The sequence below is a fragment of the Canis lupus genome, chromosome 27 (assembly GCF_003254725.2).
Source record: "Canis lupus dingo isolate Sandy chromosome 27, ASM325472v2, whole genome shotgun sequence".
Classification (NCBI taxonomy): domain Eukaryota; kingdom Metazoa; phylum Chordata; class Mammalia; order Carnivora; family Canidae; genus Canis; species Canis lupus.
In genome coordinates, this window is record NC_064269.1 from 38,611,253 (window position 1) to 38,634,904 (window position 23,652).

The 23,652-nt window shown below is 52.5% G+C and overlaps 2 protein-coding genes and 1 long non-coding RNA gene across 14 annotated transcripts in view; 2 read left to right on the forward strand and 1 right to left on the reverse strand.

The window, feature by feature from the left end:
* Positions 1-2,150: 2,150 nt before the first annotated feature.
* LOC112675338 (uncharacterized) lies at positions 2,151-23,585 on the reverse strand. Of its 3 annotated transcripts, XR_007406388.1 has the most exons (7): positions 23,502-23,585; positions 23,073-23,204; positions 18,683-18,763; positions 7,294-8,768; positions 5,657-5,834; positions 2,559-2,699; positions 2,151-2,289 (listed from the first exon to the last, which is right to left on the reverse strand). It is a non-coding gene; the product is annotated as an uncharacterized LOC112675338 (long non-coding RNA). The 3 variants fall into 3 exon arrangements; XR_007406387.1 differs by lacking the exons at positions 18,683-18,763; positions 23,073-23,204; positions 23,502-23,585 and adding an exon at positions 22,332-22,471; XR_007406389.1 differs by lacking the exons at positions 18,683-18,763; positions 23,073-23,204; positions 23,502-23,585 and adding an exon at positions 22,332-22,471 and having other exon boundaries at positions 5,646-5,834.
* LPAR5 (lysophosphatidic acid receptor 5) lies at positions 3,229-13,247 on the forward strand. Of its 3 annotated transcripts, none has more exons than XM_025471906.3 (2): positions 3,229-3,480; positions 9,602-13,247. In XM_025471906.3, exon 2 carries the CDS (start codon positions 9,838-9,840, stop codon positions 10,936-10,938), a length of 1,101 nt encoding a protein of 366 aa, XP_025327691.1. In that variant the 5' UTR covers positions 3,229-3,480; positions 9,602-9,837; the 3' UTR covers positions 10,939-13,247. The 3 variants fall into 3 exon arrangements, with proteins under 3 accessions (XP_025327691.1, XP_048958439.1, XP_048958440.1); XM_049102482.1 differs by lacking the exon at positions 3,229-3,480 and adding an exon at positions 8,276-8,368; XM_049102483.1 differs by lacking the exon at positions 3,229-3,480 and adding an exon at positions 8,423-8,535.
* CHD4 (chromodomain helicase DNA binding protein 4) overlaps positions 22,664-23,652 on the forward strand; it is a 28,362-nt gene continuing 27,373 nt past the window's right edge. For all 8 annotated transcript variants that reach the window (XR_004809943.2, XM_049102465.1, XM_025471885.3 and 5 more), the window contains exon 1: positions 22,664-22,796. Coding sequence is in view for 7 of the 8 variants with exons in the window: in XM_049102465.1 (XP_048958422.1) it covers positions 22,697-22,796 (100 nt within the window). In the remaining variant the exon portion in view is untranslated. The remainder of the gene's footprint in view (positions 22,797-23,652) is intronic.

A 23,652-nucleotide genomic window follows, 5' to 3' on the forward strand; every position in this document is an offset into this window, starting at 1 on the left:
ACACGGTCAATCTTCTAATGGCAGGATAAACGCTCTGAGAAACCCTGTCATAGAGAAACCTGTTCAGCCTAGTGTTTCTCAGACTTACTTGACCACAATATCCTTTTTCCTCTATGCTCAAAAACTTTAAGTTGCTTTTGTGTATTGGGCATGATACACCTAGCCTTGTTGAGGCAGGAGGTGACGGGCTCAGCCAGAGGGGCTACCATCTGAGTCCCCCGTTCCCTAGAGCCCACAGCCTAGGGAAGCCAGACAGAAGCAAGGAGGAATGGCTCTGGACAGGGTGTGGCATGGGGCTATGAGTGGCAGGAATGAAACCACCTGCTGGAACCCAAAGAGAGACACCCAGGGGGAACTGGTATAGTACAGCTAGAGGTGAGTGGGTTAGTCATCTAGCATCGGTGAGTGGGTGTGTCAGTTGAACTTCCCGGAAGCTGGGGAGTGTGTGAGCCATGGGTGGGAGCAGGCATTAGTAGGCAAGAGTTGGGGCTGGATTAAGTGCCATTCTCTGCTGGGGTTTCTTCCCTAGCCGGCGGTGAAGGCCACTGAGGGCACTGCTTCCTCTCTCTCCCTGCCCTATGTGGGGTTGGGTGAGTGCAGGGAGCTGGGACACGCTGAGATCTGCCAGGAGAGTGTGTCCCCACCCACCTCAGGAGCAGGTCCTACCAGCCTAGCCCAGCCCAGAGCAGGCAGCGGAAGCCACAGTGAACACAGGTATGGGGCTGTCACAGGTGGGGTTGAACCTTGCAGGGGGCATAAGAGGCACTGGACTTCTTTTAGAATGGGGTCTGTGGGTGGGGATGGAGATGAGGAGGGCCATGGGCCCTGGAAAATCTTTTTGAATAGAGTAAAAAGCTAAAGGGGGATGGGAGGTGCCTGGGTGGCTCCATCGGTTAAGCGTCTGCCTTTGGCTTGGGTCATGATCTCAAGTCCTGGGATGAGTCCCACATTGGGCTCCCTGCTCAGCTGGGGGTCTGCTTGTTTCTCTCCCTCTGCCCCTCCCCCTACTCATGTGTGCTCTCTCTCTCTTTCATAAATCTTAGGGGAAAAAAACTGTAAGGGGCTGCCTCCAGCAGACAGACCTTTTCAGACCCAGCCAGGGGAGGCACCACACTTGGCACACCCAGGAGTGCCCCTCTGAAGCCCAAAGCCCCCACAGTGGACCACCTTGGGGAGATGTCTTCCCCTTCACCCCTTGGGCCCCCACTGTTATGCTGAACCCTAGGCTTCCTACAGCCACTTAGGAGGGCTCTGTGGGGATGGTATCTCTTTTCCCACTCTCAGATAAAACTTAATCCTGGACCCACTCACCCTCTTCCCCCAGGCCAAACCCTCTGCTAGATGACAATGAACTAACCCGATTAAACTCTACGAATGAGTTTAGTGGCACAGATGTGTTCTTCCGGTTATCCTTCCCAGGTAACCAAGATGTATTTTAATGGGGTCTTTGAGAAATACTGCTTAAACCCAGTGCATTCATCTTCTATAGGAGATTAGACGAGATGGTCTCTAATGTCCCTATAACTCTGATAGAATGTGGCTCATGAGTGGCATGAAGGGGATGAAATTTCCGATATTGAGTGCAGGTGGGGGAAATATTTGAGGGTCAGCAAGGCCTTATGATAACTTTAGATCACAATACTAAGGGCAGCTGCCTACCCATCCCTTATGTTTAGGGTCGCCCCTGTGACAAGAAGGGGAACTCCCACCAGGTTGTATCTCCAGCTTCTTTTAGGGTAAGAAAATTGTAGCCCCAGAGGGAGACAGAGGCAAGGAGTGAGGGAAAAATAGGAACTTGCCTGTACCCGTAAGCCTTACCTCCTGGCCATTCAGAGACCCTAAGGCCCAGCTCCTTGTCTGGCTGATGTTCTAGGCCTTCCACAGCCTGCTGCCCCCAGAGTATACCCCAGCAGCACAGACCCCTTGTGTGCCCAGGCCCACAAGAAAAGGGGCAGCAGAAAGGGTGAGGGTGAAGCCAGGGTGTGCAAGAAGTGCTGCCCGAGTTCAGAGCAAGGTCAAAGAGGCCAAAAGCCTCCGGGCTTCTCTGCGGGGGCAGGACCCATCCAGGCCCCAAAGCAAGGGTAAGAGGCACACAGACTACGCAGAGTACAGGGCTGCAGCAGAGGGCTAGTCCAGCCCAAGCGACTTCTCTGGATTGTGACTTTATTTCCTGTTTTTCAAGCTCTTGAAAGCAGGGTGGAGGGACATGGGCAGGTGGTGCAAGGTGACATCCACACATAGGGGAAACAAATCACTGAGCTGTAGGCCACCTTTACTTTCTGCTTTTGCCTGGGGGGAAAAATGGGAGAGATGAGATCAGAATACCCAGGGAGGGAGAAGACATGGCTGAGGATGATACTGGAAATGAAAGAAGAGACAGGCTGAGGTGGGGAAGGGTGGAGAAAGGCTGGAGCAGGAATTCTGGCTGGAGAAGCAGAGCAAGCCTGGGACAGGAAGAGGGACAGGGAGTTAGGACACAACACCCCCCAGGGGCCTGTGTCAGATGCTCCTCTCCTTGGGAGGACTGTGGCCCCTTTAGGAAGAGGCCATCCACTCACCATGGTGACATTGTACTATCCCCACGCCAAGACCCCTCCAATGAGTGGGTTCATCCGTGTCCTCAGAGCAGCTCTAAGAGCTTTTCACAAAGCCTTCAGACTTCGTTAAGCTTCCGCTGGATGCTCCAGCCTAGTTTGGATCTGTTTGGGGAGTCGGAACATACACGTATTAAGAGGTATAATTGAGAATTAAGCCTGTCTGGGGGTCAAGGGTGTATCCTCCCACAGCCACCCACGCACAGCAGCAGAAGTGGGCTCAGCTAACGTGGTGGTTAGAATCCATACCGTGTAAGTGTGGGACAGGCTAACTGGCCATGACTCTCAGCTGTGGCCTCCAGAATCTAAAATGAAGTTTGAAGCTGTTCTAGAACAGATCTTCTGGGGCAAGGAGGATGAAATCTGAGATCCCTCCTTTTCAAACTCCTGGAGAATATGAATTACTAAAGAGAGGAGACAGAGCAAGGCATTTGGTAGACGCACGAGAGCGGCCGGTGGAGGGGGGACAGTGGTGTCCATGGAGAGTGTGACAGACAGGAGGAGGGTGGACAAAAGTTATTTCTATCCCCTCACTGCCCCCACCATTCTCCTGAATCACCTATTCCTTTCTCTCCAGCCCTCTGCACTGCTGGTCAGCCGCCAGAAGGGTAGATATCACGGGCAGGTTGTGTGGAGGAGAGGGAGGGATGGCCATGACCTAGCCTCCTGCTCATTTTTACTCAATTTTCACTTCCTGCCTGGCGGAAAATAGCTCTGCCCCTCTGGCTTATCTCAGCAAAGAGCAGTGCCCAGCCCAGCTCAGAGGGCAATGGGACAGGTCCGATAGGCCCTGAGTCTGTCAGGAACCCGGGCCTCAGATGTGAGCATGGAAAGCTGGAAGAGACTGGAGGGAGGAGAGGAAAATGATGTCCCTCCTGCTCTGTGTGTGAGTGGTGGTGGTGGGGCGGGCGGTGTGAACTGGGCAGTCCCCAGGGCCATCCCCATAAGCAGGGTGCTTCCTTTCCCCCGAGTGTGTGTGCGACCCCTCCGTATGGCTATGTGCTCCTGAGGCTGCATGACTCTGTCTGTGCAAGAATATTGTCCCTAAGGCAAGGGCTGTGCCTTCTCTTCCTCCTCTGGCCTTAGCTGTCCGCACCTCCGTGCGTGCACATACTTGTGCGTTGGTGGGTGTGTATGTATAGTGATTGTACGTTACCAGGGATCTTGTGTGCATGTCTCTCAGTGTACCTACACCTCTGTGTGTCTTTGCACGTGCATGTGTGTGTAGTGGCGTGCTCATTACCACAAACATGGGGCTGGAGGCTGCTAAGATTATGGGGACCTAAAAAAAAAAAGATTATGGGACCTCCATGTCCCTCCTCTCTGGTGAAACGAAGCCCTGGTGTTGGTTCTTTTCTGGGACAGCTGCTGTTTCTTTCTTCCAACATCTTTTCTACAACCTGACCTCTTTCTCAAGGCAGGACTGGGGAGAGATCCTGGGCTGTCCCTCCCCCTCACCGCCACCCCCCCCCCCCAAGCTAGTGCCCTCCTTCCATTTCCTGTTTGCCTCCTTTTTGGCAGTTTTCCCCATCTTTGCCATCTGGCCTGGCACTGTGCCCATTCAGCTCCACTGACAGGAGCCCCAGGGAAGCAGGCAGATGGGGTGGGGACCAGGGCAGGGGCCTGGCAGCTCTCAACACCCAGCTTGGGCCATTGTGTGTGTATCTGTCAGAAAGAGATTACTGTTTGACAAAAAGGGCTTCTTCATTTTGGGATCCAGTAACAAATGCATCGCCATCATGCTTTACTAAAGGTTTCCTAACTTTACCTATAAGTAGCAGCTCACCTAATATGTTTTTGGTTTCTTTAGTGTTGTAACTTTGTTGACAGAGATACTTGAGATTCTTGGAAAATAAATATTCACTCATTCATTGTCTTTACGTGCCGCCTGGTTGTAAGAAGCAGTTGATTCTTTAGGTAGTGGTTAAGAACGATAAAGTGTTATTGTAATTATAGTGTAAACTGTTTTTTTGAAATTTTAATGCAAGCTGTTTCCAAGCAGGCCTTTTAGGGGTCATAGTCTTTTACTAAGTGAATGATACATGTGGACAAGATAGTCAGGAGTGAGATAAGAAGCGGGTGGTGGACCGATACAAGAGATATTATAGCAAGATTACAGGATGGATGAACATGGGGGAAAGGGACAGATTTTCTTCCAGGCGGTCAATGAATGTCACGAGGGCTACTGAAGTGTGAGTGTGCTTGGAAATAAGGCAATGGAAGATGGGGCCCCACCTCTTACCATCTAGCTGGGGTTGATGGAAGCAAATAAACATACATAAAACAACCTGAGTTCAAAGCAGCGAAGTAAGCACTTAAGTAGGTAAGAGGACATCATAAGGAGGAACACTCCTGTTTTGTGTGTGTGTGAAAGTGAGTTGAGTCTGTGTTACCAGTGTTTGAAGTTTGAGAAAAAGTGGGCTGTTAAAAAAGTATATTTCATCTGGGCAAATAAGGAAGTAACCTAGTTTTTCTGTGGGCACAGACTCCTTATGGGCAGGTGCTCTGTGCAGCATGCATCCTCATATCTGACCAGCTCCCCAAGGGCAGCTTGGAGGTGGGTTTGAATCTCAAGTCTGAATACTGACTGAGCTCTAGAATTTGTTTCCTTTCCTGTAAAAATGAGGGAAGACACCTCCCTCAAAGGGCTGTTGGAAGGATTAAAGACTATGCGTATAAAATACCCTGGGACCGACGCCTGGGTGGCTCAGTGGTTGCCTTTGGCTCAGGGCGTGATCCCAGGGATCGAATTCTGAATCTGGGCTCCCCACAGGGAGCAGGCTTCTCCCTCTGTCTATGTCTCTGTCTCTCTCTGTGTCTCTCATGAGTAAGTAAATAAAACCTTAAAAAAAAAAAAAAACCACAAACCCCTTGGACATGCACTGAATGGTCATAAATGATCACTAGTATTTTTCACTCCACATTTATTGAGGCAGTGGCTGGGGAGACAAAGATGACTAAGTCACAGTCCAACAGCCCTTCCCTCTAAGAGCTCACAGTCTAACAGGAGGGGCAGACTAAGAAAAGACAATTACAGTAGAGGTGGAACACCTATGGTAAACCTGTGCACAAAGTGGAATCCCCAGGGAAGGAAACGACATCTGTCCTGCGGGAAGGGAGGGAGGCAGGCAAGGCTTCACAGAGTCCTAAGAAATGATTGACTTTGCCAGTTGGAGAATGAGAGGAGGCAGGGCATTCCAGGTTGAAGAGCTGGCCCCGCACGTGCAAAAAAGCAGAGTCCTGAAAATATAAGGTTGGTGCAAAATTATTATTAGTTTGGTGTGACTGGAGCAAAGCAGCATGGGAGATGGGGGCATGCATCAGGGAAAGAGTCTGGGTTTTTTTGCTTTTTGGCGTGTTTCAGCCCCACTTAGTCTGATTTTCGTTGTTGAAATTGGTGTTTTGCAGAGGAAATGTTTATTTCCTTTAACTGACCTACTAAACCTCGTACAAGTTTTAAACTGCTGGTAGTCATGGTTGGAGGGAGAATAAATGAACAGAAAACCCACAAGAAAACTTCTTAAGAGTCAGATTTACAGCCTGGTTGCATGTAAGAATTTAAGCAGTTCTGGGGTGCCTGGTTGGGTGTCAGTGGAGAGTGTGACTCTTGATCTCAGGATTATGAGTTCAAGCTCCTCATTGGGTGTAGAGGTTACTTAAAAATAAAATCTTGGGGTGCCTGGGTGGCTCAGCCAGTTAAGTGTCTGCCTTTAGTTCATGTCATGATCTCAGGGTCCTGGGATCCAGTGTTGGGATCCCTGCTCAGTGGGGGGCTCTGCTTCTCCCTCTGCCCCTCCCTCACCCGCTCATGCTCTCTCTCTCTCAAATAAATAAAACCTTAAAAAAAATTTTTTTTTAAATCTTGGGGCACCTGGGTGGCTCAGTTGGTTAAGCAGTTAAGCATCTGGCTTCGGCTCAGGTCATGATCCCAGGGTCCTGGGATAGAGCCCGGTATCAGGCTCCCTACTCAGTGGGAGTCTGCTTATCCCTCTGCCCTTCCCCTGTTCATTCTCTCTCTCTCTCTCTCTCTTTCGTGCTCTCTCTCTGAAACAAAATCTTAAAAAAAATCTTAAGGGACATCTGGGTGGCTCAGTCAGTTTAGTGTCTGGCTCATGATTTTGGTTCAGGTCATGATTTCATGGGTCCTCGGATCAAGCCTTGCAAACAAGCTGGAGTTGGACTCCCTACTCAGCGGGGAGTCTGCTTGTGAATTCTGCCCCCCCCCCATTCGTGCTTGTGTGTGCACTCTCTCTCTAAAATAAATAAATCTTTTTTAAAAAATAAAGTCTTTAAAAAAAGATTTATTCCTTTTAAAAGGAATAAATCCAGTATCTTGGGATAATTGCTCAAGGCCTCTGGATGACTTTGCTCCCTCAGATGGCATGTGGACCCCATGTTCACAGCATTATTCACAATAGCCAAAAGGTGGAAGAACCCAAGTAACCATCGACAGATAAATAGATAAACAAAAAATATAAAAATATATATTATTCAGCTATAAAAAAGATTGCAGTTCTGATACATACTAAAACATGGATGAATATTGACAACTTTATGTTAAGTGAAATAAACCAGACACAACAGGACAGATATTATATAATTTCACTCATACGAGATTTCTGGGATAGGTAAATTCAACTTACACAACTCAACACCGAGAAAAACACAAATAATCTTATTTTAAAAATGGGCAGAGGACCTGAATAGATGTTTCTCCAAAGAAGACATCCGAATGGCCAACAGACACATTAAAGGATGCTCAACGTCACTCATCATCAGGGAAATGCAACTGAAAATCACGATGAGAGAGGCACCTGGGTGGTTCAGTCTGTTGAGCATCTGACTCGATTTCAGCTCAGGTCATGATCTCAGGGTTGCGGGATAGAGCTCCATGTTGGATCCCTGCTGGGCGTGGAGCCTACTTAAGATTCTCTCTCTCCCTCTGCCCTTCCCCCAACAGAGACAAGAAATAACAAGTACTGGCAAGAATGTGGAGAAATAGAACCCTCGTGGACTTTTGGTGGGAATGTAAATTGGTGCTACGACTGTGGAAAGCAGTATGAAGGTTCCTCAAGTAATTAAAAATAGAATCAGCATATGATCCAGTAATTGCACTACTGGGTATCTACCTAAAGAAAATGAAAATACTAATTCAAATAGAATAGGCAAATTCCTGGAGACAGAAAGTAGAATCGACATTACCAGGAGCTGGAGGGAGTGTGGGGAGGGAATGGGCAGTTAGTGTTTAATGGGTATAGAGTTGTTTGGGATGATAAAAAAAAAAGTCTGGAAACAGTAGTGATGGTCATACAACATTGTGAGTGTACTTAATTTCACTGGATTGTATATTTAAAGATGGTTAAAATGGTAAATATGAAGTTGTGTATATTTTACACACAAGATGGACTTTGGAGGTTAAGATGGCAGAGTAGCTTCTGTGGCATTAGGGCATTAAGGAGGGTGGGATCCTGAGACCATGTCCTGTCCTCGGGCCCTTTCACCTCCTAGCCATATCCTGCCTGAGAGAAGCTGCTGCCTGAGCACTGGGGCTGCCGTGGGCTGCTCTCCCTGTGGCCTTGGCGGTGCCCTCGGTACTTTCTTGCCTCACTGCCACACTCTCTGGACTTCGGGTCCCCTCTGAGCCCTCACTAAAAAACTACTGTCTCTCTCCATCACAGAACCCCAGCTGGGAAGCTCCCTAGGTAGATCCTCCAGGAGAGCACATGGAAATGCTCAACCCACAGCACCTTCCCCTGCCTGGCAGGACTGTGCTGGTATGTGCTCGAGAGCCCATTATGTTATTCTCCCCATTTTACAGATGAAGAAATGGGGAGAGTGGTCAAGCAATCGAGCTGAACCTGGGTTGTTCTGACCATAAACCCAGCCCACACAGGAGCAATGGTGGATGTGATGAATGAGGCTTGGATTTTGTACTGTACTAGTGAGTTTGAACTTTATTCTCTAGATAATGGAGATCCAGCAGAACTGGGGAGTTCCAGGGGAGGTACTCCATCATATTTCTCACCATCTGACACAACACCTATTTACTTGCATTTTACTATAGGTTTCCCTTCAATGGGAGTAAAGTAGATGGGGGCAAGCTCTTTGTTTTTTGTTCAGGGCTGTGAACATGCCTGGAACCTTCTAAAAGCTTCTAAAAAGTTCAGTAAACATCTGTAGAAGAAAGAAACAGAGATATTATGTATTAGCAGCAACTTGTGCATTTTACACATACCTCGTTTAACAGCCTCATGAAGTAGAAGACACCCCCCACACACACATACATTGACACGACCACCTTTTTCCCCAGGTAAGGAAAATGGGGTTCAGAGAGATTAAGTCACTTTTCTGGGGACAAAGGTAAGCAAGTTGGCAGAACCAGGATTTAAACCCAGGCAGTTGGGGATCCCTGGGTGGCTCAGCGGTTGAGCATCTGCCTTCCACTCAGGTCCTGATCCTGGAGACCTGGGATGGAGTCCCACATCGGGCTCCCTGCACGGAACCTGCTTCTCCCTCTGCCTGTTTTTCTGCCCGCCCCCCCCCCCCCAATGAATAAATAAATAAAATCTTTAAAAATAAAAAAATAAACCCAGGCAGTTGGACTCCAAAGCCTGGACTTCTAACACTACCCTATCTAGCCTCACCAGAAAGCTATTCTGGATGCATGGAAGGGGGAGGGGGGTGTTTCTGAGGCTGAGAAAAGACTCAAGACGCTAGCTAGCCGGGGGGGACACCTGGGTGGCTCTGTGGTTGAGTGTCTGCCTTCGGCTTCGGGCATGATCCTGGGATCCAAGGGTGGATCCTGGGATCCTGGGATCGAGTCCTGCATCGGGGTCCCCACGGGAAGCCTGCTTCCCTGTGCCTATGTCTCTGCCTCTCAAGAATGAATGAATGAATAACTAAACAAATATATGAAAGGAGAGGGCAGCCAGGTTAGCTAGATAAACATTTGAGGCTTCTATCCTGTCCTTGCATCACCTTGACTTTGGCTTGCCTTCCTCTTCCAGGTCCCCGGGCTGAGGAAGCGGTGACCCAGAGCATCCCGGCGGCGCTAACGCTAACGGCCATGCCCCCTGCAGCCCTACAGCCAGCCCTACAGCCGTAGCCCACACTCCCAGGCGCTGCTTGCTCCGCGATGGGCTCTGCGCAGCCTCCGGGCCTCGCCCCGGGGACTACCACCAGGCGGGGGGCCCGGCGTGCCCGCTGATGCCCCGGGCCTAGCTCCTCGTCACGCCCCGGTACCATGCTGACCGCCTCGGCCAACAGCTCCGTCCCCCCATGCCCCGACTACCGGGTCACCCACCGCCTGCACATGGTGGCCTACAGCCTGGTGCTGGCCGCGGGGCTCCCCCTCAACGCGCTGGCCCTCTGGGTCTTCCTGCGCGCGCTGCGCGTGCACTCCGTGGTCAGCGTGTACATGTGCAACCTGGCGGCCAGCGACCTGCTCTTCACGCTCTCGCTGCCCGTGCGCATCTCCTACTACGCCCTGCACCACTGGCCCTTCTCCGACCTCCTGTGTCAGACGGCCGGCGCCGTCTTCCAGACCAACATGTACGGCAGCTGCATCTTCCTGACCCTCATTAACGTGGACCGCTACGCGGCCATCGTGCACCCACTGCGGCTGCGCCACCTGCGGCGGCCCCGCGTGGCGCGGCTGCTGTGCCTGGGCGTGTGGGCGCTCATCCTGGTGTTCGCCGTGCCCACCGTCCTGGTGCACCGGCCCTCGCCCTGCAGCTACGACGGCGGCCGGGCGCGGCTGTGCTTCGAGAGCTTCGGCGACAAGCTGTGGAAGGGCGGGCTGCTGCCGCTCGTGCTGCTGGCCGAGGCGCTGGGCTTCCTGCTGCCGCTCGCGGCCATGCTCTACTCGTCGGGCCGGGTCTTCTGGACCCTGGCGCGGCCCGACGCCACGCGGAGCCGGCGGCGGCGGAAGACCGTGCGCCTCCTGCTGGCCAACCTCGTCATCTTCCTGCTGTGCTTCGTGCCCTACAACGCCACGCTGGCCGTCTACGGGCTGCTGCGGGGCAACCTGGTGGCGGCCGGCAGCGAGGCCAGCGACCGCGTGCGCCAGGTGCTCATGGTGATGGTGCTGCTGGCCAGCGCCAACTGCGTGCTGGACCCGCTGGTGTACTACTTCAGCGCCGAGGGCTTCCGCAACACCCTGCGCGGCCTGGGCACTTGGCACCGTGCCAGGACCTTGGCCACCAACGGGGCGCAGGGGGCGCTGGCCGAGCGGCTCACCGAGACCACCTGCATCGCCGGGCCGGCTCCCGCCAGCCGAGAGCCTCCCGCGTCCTCCCCCGGGGGGACGCCCTTGACCCAGCGCCGGGAGGACTCGGCCCTCTGAAGTGCCCAATGTGCTGCCGCCCGGTCACCCCCACCTCCCACGCACACGCACACTCGCAGGGTGTGTACATGAGGGAAGCGGATTGGGCACTTGGACTTCCGGGTGGCCACTGCTGCCCATAAATACACAAGAGAACCAAGTGTGGGGATCCAGGGGCACAGGGAAGAGTGACGGTAGAAATGCCTTTACTTTGGTGGTGACGGTGCGGTGAGCCGGGGCAGACCCCTTCCCCAGCCCCGAGGAAGTGTTGCTGTGAGCTTTCCCGGTGCAGCGGCCGACTGGGACCGGATGACATGCCCTGGGTGTGGGCATGAAACACTGTGGAGAGCTAGTAGTTGGAGCAGAAAATGAGTGTCCTGAATTTAGACCAACCACGGCAGTCTTAGTGCCTCGGATGCCACCCACTCTCACTTCCACCTGGCCTTCCCCTGCCCAGCACCGAGGCATGAGCTTACTGGATGCAGACAGAATTGGTTTCATTCTTGGTTAGTGACTTGTAACAATTTAGACCTGATACCTAGCATGGGGTGTTTGGGGACAGGACAAAACTGTGAGTGAGAAGGTGTTCCCCCTCCCAAGATTCTGGTCCCTTTAGCCCTTTCTAGGTATCCTTTCTCCTTCCACCCCACCCCGCTTTTGGGACCCCCTCCATTCTAGGTCCTAAATTCTCTCTCTCTGCCTCTGCAGCTTCATCTAGAATTAAGGAGAAAATTCTTTGTACTAAAGTAGCAATTCTCAGACTCTGTTCCTGACCCTTTTACAACTCTTAAAAATCGAGGATTCCAAAGAGTTTTTGCTTATGCTTTTGATACCATAATAGAAATTAAAACTCGTAAGTTTTAGCAACAGAAACACACAAGCAACACACTCCATTAGCTGTGAGAGCAATAATGTCATCACACTTCATGAAGCTTCTAGAAAACACCGTAAGCAAGGAGATTGCACAGGACAAACAACATGGTGGGAGTAGTACTATTCTGAAAATAACCTTGACCTTGTGGACATCCTCAAAGAGTCAGTACTGGAGTTCGTGTGTAACTTCTTCCCAGGGCATACATATACATTGTTGCTTATTACTGCCCGAAAGGGCAATACTCCATAAATTAAGTGCTAACTGGAGTACCAAAGTTTTAAGGGTTTGCAGGGGGAGAAGTAGGAGCTGCACATTCAGTGCAGTGCTACCTTGGGTTTCCTGGTGCTGGGGGCAGCTCTGAGGTGGGGTGAACTAGTCACACACACACACACACACACACACACACACACTCAGAGGAGGGGTGGGCTTCTCTTCCTGCAGAGAGAAAAGGGAACTGTTGCCACAGCCAGGAAAGAAGTTTCCAGGGAAATAAGTGCAATGGGAGGACAGGAATAGGCTGTCTGTTCTGAGCAAGCTGGAGGCAAGGAAATGGAAGACTGGTTAATGGGCCACCTACGGTTTCCTTCTTCCCTCTTTACCAAGTAGGGCTGGGAGGGGTTGCAGAGTTGGCATCTTTAGGCTCTGCATAAGTGAGGAAGTTGCTGCCATGCGTATGTCCTGTATGCATTTCTGTTTCTGTCTCTAGGTCTCTCAATGATGTGTGTGTGCGTTGTGTGTGTGTGTGTGTGTGTGAGAGAGAGAGAGAGAGAGAGAGAGAGAGAGAGAGAGAGAGAGAGAGAAAGAGAGAGGGACTGTCAGGGTCTTCCCCTGTGTGACTATGTATTTTAGTTTGGAGTAAGCCTTTTGTGTGTCTTCAAGAGATTGCTCCAGATGGTGATTTACAGGGGTAAAATGACCCCTGGTGGCCAAAGCGGGGAACTGACCCAGATTCCTCCGTGATAGCTTTCAAGTAGAGCCTTACACCATCTGGTGGGAAGATAGAGCCCTGGGCCAGGCCCCCCTGTGGCTCTCCTAGAGGCCTGATGGTTAGCACCTGCTCCATCTTGCTTCATCCTTAGGGTTCAAGACGCATGCCCCGAGAGCATAAAAGGTAGTGGTAGTCCAAAGTCTCAGAACTTTGCCCTATCCAAACTGAACTGAACTGAGTACAGTTTTTAAAAATTACTTGAGTATTTTTATATTCTGGTATGTGAACAAATTCCAAAGTAATAAAAACTCACATAGAAAGTAGCATGCTATATAACTATTTATTTGTATAGTTTTTACAGTTTCTTGTCTGTTTCTCCGCCCCTTCCCCTCAGGTAGAATGTAAGGTCTCTGGGGGGGGGGGGGAATTTCTGTTTGCTTGGTTCTCTGTTGTATCTCCAGCATCTAGAACAGCGCCTCGCACAAAAGAAGCACTTAATAAATATTTGTTGAATGATGAACTGTTGAATTTTGGTGTGGAGTAGTCTACTGTCTCGTGGGGGACCACAGAACAAGTCAACAATTACCACTCAAGACAGGATGCAAGAAGGCAGAGTAAGGTGGTGGAAGTTAATTTAGTGGGCATTGGGAAGCTCCTAAAGGTTTCTGAGTGAGGCTCTGCTCACTCTGACATACCATGTGGCATCAGCTGTAGGGAAGTGAGGAAAGGAAGGGGGAAAGGAAGACTGTTTGGGGTGCTGTTAAAATTGCCAAGGAGAGGTGTGACCATGGCCTGTGGCGGTGGATGGAAATGGGTCATCTCCAGTGTGAAATCTCTGGTGTTTAAGCTCTGGTGGGCTGTTGGCCTGCACTCAGTATATCCAAAGAGTTCTGATCACGAGAATAGAGAGGCAGGAATAGATTCAGGAGATGTGGCAGGCAGAGGAGGCATGAACAGAAGAACTTTACAAGTAACAAGCTGTAGAAGTCTAAGGACACCTGTAGCCAGCCACTGCCATTTTCACAGGATTCTCCAATTACCAGATGCACAGTAAGACAGATGCAAGATGGCGGGGGGGGGGGGGGGGGGGGAGTCCAGAGCCCTAACCCAGCATCCTGGAGAGGCCACATTTGCACATTTGCAGTTTTAGGAAAATCCAAATGGGGGAAATGAGAGCATCCTAGATGGAGGAAGAAGAGCGTTTAACAAGTTTTGAAAATACTCCCTATACCAGGATCTCAATGTGGTGCTTATTACTATTGATTATATTATTTAGTGATTGGTTATTATAACAAGCCAATGAATTAGGGATGATCATTATCCCCATTTTCCAAATGAAGCACCCAAGAGAAGCTGGGGTCTGAAAGTCACACAAACAGGAAGAGGCATGGTATCTATTTGGTTCCCAAACTCCCATTCTTTGCAGGACATGCTACCATATCTTTTCCTTCCTGAGGCTTCCCACCTTCTCATCCTGGCTCCGTTCCATCCACCTTTCTCCTGGCTTCCTTTATCCTCCTCACACAGGCCACCTCTCTCAACTATGTCTCTCACCCTGAATCTGCTGCACCTCTCCACTCCCTCTTCCTACTACTTCCTCCATGCTACTAACCCATTTACCCTTCGGCACACCTGCCCCAGGCTCCCGCACAGAGCACCGGTGCCCCTGGAGAGAACTGGGCTTGTTCACAGTTCCAGTTGTGTTGAGCCCCGAAACACACCCCATTGAGGCCTTAGAAGGGAATAGCTAGTTGGTGGCATATCAGGCCTTGGTGGAGTTGGCCATGACTCCCCACCCTTAGCCAGGAGGTACCCAGCATCTGGAAGGCAGCCCTCTTGCTTGTTCACCAACTAAGCCAAAGAGGAGACCTCCCCCTAGGTCTCCTCAGAGTCTGCTTCCTCTGCAGAATGGTCCCTCCACATGGTGAGAGTAGCTGGGAGAAGATAAACAATAATTGGTCTTGAAATTAAACAAATTTAGGAGAACCAGGGTCAAGATAAGGGGTCCCAGAGGGGCAGGGATGCTTCTTTCTTAGCCCTGAACCGAGGGGTTGCCACCAGGGGTCCCATGGAGGAAGTGGGGAGGGGGGAGGCTAATTTTCTCACACCACTGGCCTGTCTTCTTCATTCCTTCAGGAGGCCCTGGAGATGGAGGGAGCCTGGGTAGCTCTCACCATGCTATATCCCTTCCAGAGGAGGTAGCACCAAAAAGTGAAGTTTCTCCCTTGGGCTTTGGGGAATCCCAAAGGCTCTCAGAACCAACCTGGGCCAGTAGTAATTGCAGCCCTGTCACTTCTTGAAAATGTGACTTTAGCAAAGTTACTTCAACTCTCTGAACCTCTGTTTTCTGCTCTGTGAAATGGGGATCATAGTATTTACTTGTTGGGTTGCTGTGAGGTCAGTGAGATCACCTGTGAAAGACACCTGAGAGAAATCCCATAAGGGGGAGCTCTCTTTTCAACACAAGTATGGGGAGGCGTAAAGGAGACTGTAGGATTGGTAAAGTCTGTTTGTGATGCCCAAGGGGAGTGTTTCTGGAAGACAGCAAGGGCTCCAAGGTAATCCTCAGGCAGACAGAGCTCTGCCAGCAATCAGAACCAGGGCCAGGGGATGGGTGAGCAAGGCAGGCTGGGCAAGTTTCCATGGTGCTAGGTCAAGTAGACAGCTTTCAGGGGCAGTGACCGGCCTGTTGCCCTCTGGGGGCACTCTCTCCCCACTAGGCCTAACATCCATCCCACAGACAGAGGAGTGGGTAGAAAAGTGCCTGAAAGGGAGAGGAGAGGGGGCATGGGTTGAAGCACCAAGCAAAGGAGAAAGGGCAAGAGAGGAGGCTGGAGGGGAAGTAAGGGCCCAGGCAGGCACAGGGTGGGGCCGGCCGAGGGGCCTAGGGCAGGAGGGCGGGAGAGGGCCTGGGAGGGAAAGCGCCGAGGAGGGAGGAGGGAGGGAAGGGAGGGAGACCAGCGGCGCTGACACAGCCTCGATGTGTGGAACGGGCTGGGGTTTGGCCCACAGGTCAGGCGTCTGGCAGTATTATGGGATGGAGAGGCCTTAGGAGACAGGGAGAGTATTATGGGCTGGAACAGCCTTAGGAGACTGGGGAATATTATGGGCTGGTGAGGCCCGGATCCAACTGGAGGCGGGAGGAAGGGGTGCGGGGCGGGAAGGGGGGGGTGGTGGTGGAAGGGAATATTATGGGCTGGAGGCCTCCTGCGACCAGAGGCAAGAGTATTATGGGCTGGCAAGGCCTTCGGTGGCCAGAGGGGGGAGCAGCGGGGGATGGCACCGGCTGCATGTGACTGAGGGGGGGGCCAAGTTGGGGGGGTGGCGAGTGGGGGTGGGGGAGCATATTATGGGATAGCTCTTTGTACCTACTGCGGGGACTGCTTCTCCAGAAGATATTATGGGATGTCGTGTGTGGGAGGGGGAGTGGGGCTGGGGGGATTATTATGGGATGGTGGTGCAGAATGGGGAGGGCCTGAGGAGCTCTTCTCCAACACCCCCTCCACCCCTTACTCTCTTGCCATCCTCCCTAAGGTCTGTCTTCTCTTTCAAACGGCCCAAGGGGAACACCTGAAATCCACCCCCCCACCGCCACCCCGACACGCACACACTTTGAGCACCTCAACCCATCCTGGGCATCTACCCTAACTAGCAGACACCTCCAGGGTGCTCAGGGGGGAAAACGGCCCCTGGGGAATGGGGAGAAAGCCCCAAAGCAGGGTTGGAGTGGCCAGTGGACCACACCTCCCACCTGCACGGTGTCCCCTTGGCTCTCAATCCCCTTGGGCCACTCTCCTCCCCCTTCTCCCTCCACAAAGTGGGGGCCCTTGATCCTGTTCCCCTCCCCCTTCCCCTCCATTTCCTCTCCAGCTCCCTCCACAGCCGTAACCAGTAAAACAGGCGGCCAGCTATTATGGGATGGCTGCTCCCGGCAGCTCTGCAGGGAGGGGGCGGTCACCGCGGAATGTCTCTTGTGGGTGGCTATTATGGGATGGCCGCCTCTCTTTTTTTGGGGGGGTGGGGGCTAGCAAAGAGAAGGATTATTATGGGATGTGCCCTGCACAGCTGGGTGGGGCTGTCCTGGGTAGGTGAAGCTCTGGGGAGGTTGGGGGGGGGTGGGTGGTGAGGAAGGAAAGGAAGGAAGAGGGAGGGAAAGGAGCTGGGGAGGGTGGGGTGAGCCCTGGAGTCAGACCTGAGGCCTGGCAAGAGTAACTGACTGGAGAGGTTCTTCTGTGACAGCTGTTTGAAGAGGCCCCTGGGGCAGGCAAGAGTTGGTCAAATCTGAACCCTGGACACCTGGGTCCCTTTGCAGCTTGTCAGCTGCAGGGTGGCTGAGTCCAGGGCCTGCAGCACTGGGCTGGCAGTGAGAATGCCTGGGTTCTGGCTGTGTGGCACACCAAAGGGAGTAGTGCTCCTGGGTGACCACAGTACCTAAGCACTCTCCTCCCCACTTTGTCTTCCTGGATTTGAGACTTGGGACTACAGCTCAGGTAGGTAGGTTGGGCCAGGGGGGCTTTGCAACCTTGCAGTCACACCCAGGGGACAGAGGCTCTGTTGGCTCCTGAAGGACAAATGCCTGGCCTGTCACCCCCCCTCCCCCAAACCCTGCACACCTGCATCCTGTCTAGCCATTAGAATGCATTGTCACTTTGGCTTTTCTTCCCTATGTTGTCTTTATAAACCCCTTTTTCTGACAAAGCAGGAGAACACTGGTCCCTTAGACCTCTTATGTGCAGAGTTTCTGGGGCTCACGCAGAACAGAGATGTAGAGAGAGCATGTGCTGAGAACTCCATGGACAACCCACTCTGAGTGTTATTCTAGGTTCTTCTGTACCATGGGATGGAAACAGAACTCTAAGGTAACCGGCTAGAGAGGCTGTCCCCCTGGGTGCATTAATCAGGAGATTATCCCACCCTCAGTCTCTGTGGGCCAATCATGCTAGTGGTTTATTTGTAATTTATCTGGAAGAGTAGCATGGGGCCAGGATAGGGAGTGGGGGAGTATAGAAGCACCAAGACCATAAAAGCAATAGTTAAACGCACACATCCTAGCCCTCTCTGGAACTCAAGAAGAGAGGAGGGGATTCTAACATTCTCCTTGTGGTGGTAGCACGGAGAGGTGGGGAGTAAGATGAGGAAGGTGGTAAGTGGGTAGAACTTGCAGGGATGGGGGCAGAGGGCTGTGGAGGACAAAATCTATCCATATTTATAACCATGGGCACAAAGCTGTGGCTACCCAGTTATAAAACTCTCTTCCTGGTTTATATTATGAATCACTGTAGTAATGTGGTATACATAGGAGAAGAAAAGGCTAAGGGCCAGATGGAGATATTACAGAAGGGAATTTGAGGCCCAGAGGCAAGCTGGATCCCCGAGAGAAAAGGGGGGAGAGAGGAAGGCATAATAGATCTCCAGCAGCTCTACTTGCAAAAGAGAATCTTGTTGGAAGAAGGTATACCTACATTATGGTATCTTAAAAGAGCTGCCTCCTCTCCCCTAAGCAAAGAGTACAAGGTTCATCTTTAGTACTCAGAGAATCATGGGAGAGGGTTTGCACAAATGGATGGGGCCCAATTTTGGTGTCATGAGAATTGAATGAGGGAGGCTATGACAGCCTTACAGAATGGGGGAAACAGCCTGTACACCCATGGACGTGGCAAAAGGGTGGTCTAGGCAGTTAAGTCAGGCAGGAGTTGGTGAAAAGAAGTATCCACATCACCGGTGCTCTGCTTGGAAGCAAAGGGATAGTAACTTTCTTTCTTTTTAAGATTTATTTATTTATTCATGAGAGACACAGACTGAGAAAGAGGCAGAGACCTAGGCAGAGGGAGATGTAGGCTCCCTGCAGGGAGCCCAATGCAGGGACACCATCTCGGGATCTCAACCTGAGCCAAAGGCAGGTGCCCAAACACTGAGCCACCCAGGCGTCCCGGGATAGTAACTTTCTTGGAGCAAGTTCTTACCTCCTGAGTTTATTTCTCCTTGCTACATCTCCAGCCCTGGGTTCCTAGGCAAGGGCAGAGTCCTCTGGCCAGGTCCCTTCTCTAGGAAAGTGAGATTAGAAGAGCAATGCAGTGATGGCGTGAGGTCTATCCTATTCACTTCTGATTAGGAAGGCTCCTCCTAGAAGAACATCCCAGTTTCTCTACCACCTGTCCCACTGCCATAGGTCTTGGATTTGTATGAAAAAGGCACATGACAACAAAGAAAGGCATTATCTCTGCCTCAGGGGTCAGGGGCAGCAAGGCAGTGGTGCCGGGACATTGGTTCTCATCTGGGTCCTGGCTCTCTGGGGATCAGGAAAGAGGGAAAAGTGACAGATTTATGGGTGCAGGCTCTCTGAGGGCTAACAGGTCTTAAGATTGAGCTCTTGGACTTTCTAGGGCTGGGTCCCCAAGGTACTGCAAAATAGGCCCAGTCTGGGAAGTGGAGGGTACATGTTGGAAGACTTCCTTGCAGCATAATTGAATGAAAGAAGCATCCTGGAATGTTGACTTGTACACAGGAGGGAAGATGGTGAATATTATACATCAAAAGGTTTTTTTGGATGGAGCATGGGGCCTCAACAAGATAAGAATGGGGGCAGTTGGAAGTATGAGACTTCAGGATACAAACAATCCAGGTTAAAAATGTCCAGGACAGGGATGCCTGGGTGGCTCAGCGGTTGAGCATCTGCCTTCAGCGCAGGGCATGATCCTGGAGACCCGGGATCAAGTCCCACATCGGGCTCCCTGCATGGAGCCTGCTTCTCCCTCTGCCTATGTCTCTGCCTCTCTCTCTCTCTCACTGTGTGCCTATCATAAATAAATTAAAATAAATAAATAAATAAAATCTTAAAAAAAAATGTCCAGGACATTTAGGGTCAGCATAATTTGGTGTTCAAGAATGAGGGTAACAATTCTGGTGTGTTAAGAGTCTCTCAAGAAGGAGGCACATGATAGGATATTATAGGATTTCAGAAACGCTGGATAGATGGACATTGCTTTCCAATCAAAATCCCTTAGTGTGGTAGGGAACAGAGAGGAGATATCTTGGCCACCCATCTATATCATCCTTTTGGAATACCTTCTAGCCTATAGAAGGACTATCAAGAACCTCTGTTGGGATCTGATCTCTCCTGAGACCAGTTGGGATTTATTTTATTCTCTGTAACAGGAAATTGGGAAATAGCACTGAGCAGTGTTCCCTTGACACCAGACATTCTATCTTGTCTCATTGTTTGATGAAGGGAGGCACCTGTGGTTCTTGCATTCCCTGTGGTGCCCACCTTGGTGCCTTACTAGGTATGCTGGCAACATCTGTTAAATGAACATGATATATTATATATATATATCCTCATGTCACATCATGGTGGGATGTCCATCCATGGGAGTGGCCCAGGTGTGTTGCACCATCTGACCTGGAGAGGTAGGATGAGGTGGGAGAAGGACTGCTGAAATGTTGAGAAGTAGGCTAAAGACTCCTTTCTAAAGATTGGAGTTTATTATGACTAGGGGAAGCTGTGGGGTGAATTAAACTTTATGTAAATGGTTCATCTGGTCAGCCTGGTATTTGGCTGGTCTTACTCAATATTTAAGAGCTGGAGCTGGAGGTAAGCATCTGGAGAATAACTGGATTTGGGTGGGATTGGGTGGGGCCCTAGGTTGACTGGCAGTTCCTGAGAGTCTAGAAATGGTCTGAGGGAAGGTAGGGCTTGCCCTAGACATCAAGAGGTTTTATGCCAGGATACTGCTTTGGCCCAGAAAGGGATAAAGGTATGTACAAGTTGGGGTGGGCACAGGGCAGTGCGGGTAGCAGCCTGCTTCACAACCTTGTGGCTCTGGGTGTTAGAATAGACCTGACGGCCTGAGGAGGTGGGGGAGGTATGAATGTGAATATTATGGGATGCCTGGCTGGAAAGGTATAGGGGTGGTGGCTGGCGATGAAGCATTACGGGATGTGCTGGGAGTATTAGAGTATGTCTGGTGGACCTCGGGCTCCTTGACATTATTATGGGATATCAAGGTGTGGGTGGGAGAGTAAAATTATGGGATATCTTTCCAGCGTTAGAGGAAAGGAGATTGGATGTCCATCTGTAGGGTGACAGTGGGGCTGCCGATCATTAGAGGATATCTCTTTGACAGAGAAGAGGTTACTATGGGCTGTGGAGTTAGAACGCATGTATGAAGGCTGAGGGTGGTGGTGTGAGGATCTAGACCCTAGTCTGCAGGGGCTGAGGGCAGCTCAGGCTAGGGGGTTGGTTATTATGGGATGTCAGTGTAAAAGTGGGAAACTGATTATTACGGGATGTGTGTGGGAGGAGGCCGAAGTGTCCGTTGTAGTACTGGGGGGGGGGGGCGTTGTTTCTGACTATTATGGGATATCAAACTGGGGGTGGATGAAGAGTGGTTATTATGGGATGTCTGTGGGGGATGGGGAATGAGTATTATGGGCTGTGAGGCTTAAGTGCTGGGAGGGGTGCTTATTATGGGATGGCCATGGGGAAGGAGAGGTGACGAATTATTATGGGATGTTAGCATTAGGGCCAAGAGTGAAGAAGTTGGCAAAGGATGGCTATTATGGGATGTCTGAGGTGGGGAAAGGGTTAGTTGCAAAGGTCTGCAATATTATGATATGTCAACAACCTTAGCATATAGGTGTATGGAGTGTATGTGTGTGTGGGGTGGTGGTGGTGGGGTGTCCGTGTGTATTATGGGATGGCCGGAGGTGGGTGGTTGCCCGGGTGACACGCGCGCGCGCGCTCGAAGGGGGCGTGGCCAATGGTTGCCGGAGCGACGAGGGGGCGGGGGTTGCCCGGGAGACCTAAGGAGGAGGGTGGCGGTAGTGGAGGGGGGGTTGGAGTTGGTTGAGGTTATTATGGGCTGTCCGTGGGGGGGCGGGGCCTGTGCGGTGGGATTTCCCGGCCGGTGTTTCGGGCCCTTTAAGAGGCGACGCCGGAGCCGGAGCCATTTTCCCCCCTTCGGCCGCGGCGAGGAGGAGCCGGAGCGGGAGTGACACCGGGCCGGACCCAGCGCGACCTGCGGCGGCTCCGGGGTGAGGAGAGCGCGGGGTTCCTAAAGAGACGCCCCTCTGAGCCTGACCAGCCCCCAAGCTCATCCCTCCATCCACCCCTTCCTCAGATGTCCCGGACTCGCGGACCGCCCCCTGCCCAGAGGAGCCGACCCTTCCTTTTCCTTGCCTGCAGGGCGCCCTGCCCCCCCCGCCCCCGCCCTGAGCCGGCCCGAGTCCTGCCCCCCGCGGCTCCCACCTCGGGCTGGGTCTCCCACAATGCCCGGCGCCCGCCCCCTCGCCCTTTGCTCACTTGCCCCCCGGGACACGTGGCCCGGCCCCCTGCCCGGTGGGCGCTCCCTCGCCCCCCGCGTCCCAGCCTCCAGCCCCCTGGAGCGCCCGAGCCTCCACGCCCCCTCGGCCCCGTGGCTCCTCCGGAGAACCTGAGTTGTCCCAGAGGACAGCCTTTGGAGAGCTGCCCTGTCTGGGGACTGGCCCCTCCCCAGGCGCAGGGAGGCGCCCCCCCACCCCCAAGTGACCTTGTGTCCCCGAGCGCCTCGCTGCCTGCCGCCTCCCCCGACCCCCCCGCGCCGCGGCCACTCGGACCCCCCTCCCCCGACATACCCTGCTCGGTCCAGCCTGGTTTCTCCCCCTCCCCACGCCTGCACCAGCCTGCCCTCGGGGGCGTCGCTCCCGCTCATCTGGGGGGCTCCAGTTGGGGAGCCGGCTTCCGGGCTGCCCTCGAGGAGTGTGGAACTAAGTTCAGCCTGAGTGGTTCGGGTGCCCTGCTAGGGTGGCTGGGGTTGGGGGGGCCGCTTTGGTGGTGGGCGGAAAGAGCGGGTGGGTGTGGGGGAGGGGGACAGTGCGCGTCACTGACTGTTCTCTCTTTCTTCCCCCCCTCCCCCGCACAGTGACTCGGGCCAGTGTAGAGGGCCCCAGGCCGCAGGCAGGAGCAGCTGGGCCAATTCCCTGGCCGGGAGCGGAAGGGGATGGCGTCGGGCCTGGGCTCCCCGTCCCCCTGCTCCGCGGGCAGCGAGGAGGAAGATATGGATGCACTTTTGAACAACAGCCTGCCCCCACCCCACCCAGGTAAATCTTCCCCAAGGGCCCTGGGCAGGAAGGAGGCATTTGGGCCCTCCCTAGCGACTCTGGTGAGGCAAGGTTGAGTTTCTCTCTCTCCGTGCAGAGTCTGAGGTGGAGGGCATCCGAAGGGAGTGGTTCCCTTCTGCGGAGCTCTTGTGGGAGGGGGTGGAAGCCATGTGCCTCCTGGGCTCTGGGACCGAGATGCAAGCTTGCTGCACTGTCTGTTTTAAGGAATGCTATGCAGTTCCCAGTTGAGGGAGCCCTCTGGTCTGGAGACCTTACCTTGTGTGGGTCCACGGAGGAATGCAGGTGGCTGGGACCCGTTGGAGGCGGGGTGGGGGTTCGGGTGGGTGTCGAGGATTGCATGTTGAAGACCAGCCCGGCATCTGTGTTAGCAGGATCCTGTGGTTGCTGCTGTGGAAAGGAGAGAGGGAGTGCTGGTTACTCTCTATCTGATTATTTTTAGCTTCTGATCAGTTACCGGTTTTCTGTGATGTCTCAACTGTGAAGTTTGAATTGCGCTCCTCAGCTGGGATGTAGAGAGCTTTTAGCAGGCAGATTGCTGGAATGTTTCAAATGGGGAAATGATGGGGGCTTGGGGTAGGATGTCACACCCTGAAGGATATACTAGGGAGGGGCAAAAGAAGGGAGGTGACACCCTGGGCAACCCCCCCCCCCCCCCTTCCCATAGCAAATGGACATGATACAGACTTTTTTCCTAGAGGCTTCTGCTTTGGTGCAGGGAGCCTAGGGTTTGGGCTGGTGTCATGAAGTGTTTGTGTAGGTGTGTTGGGGGTTGTTCTGTGTTTGTGGGTGGCTCCTGGGACTGGCCAAACCCGTATGGTTGTAATCATCCTGCCTG

Coding starts and splice junctions, on each gene's coding strand:
- LPAR5 (XM_025471906.3), top strand. CDS start 9,838: ATGCTGACCGCCTCGGCCAACAGCTCCGTCCCCCCATGCCCCGACTAC.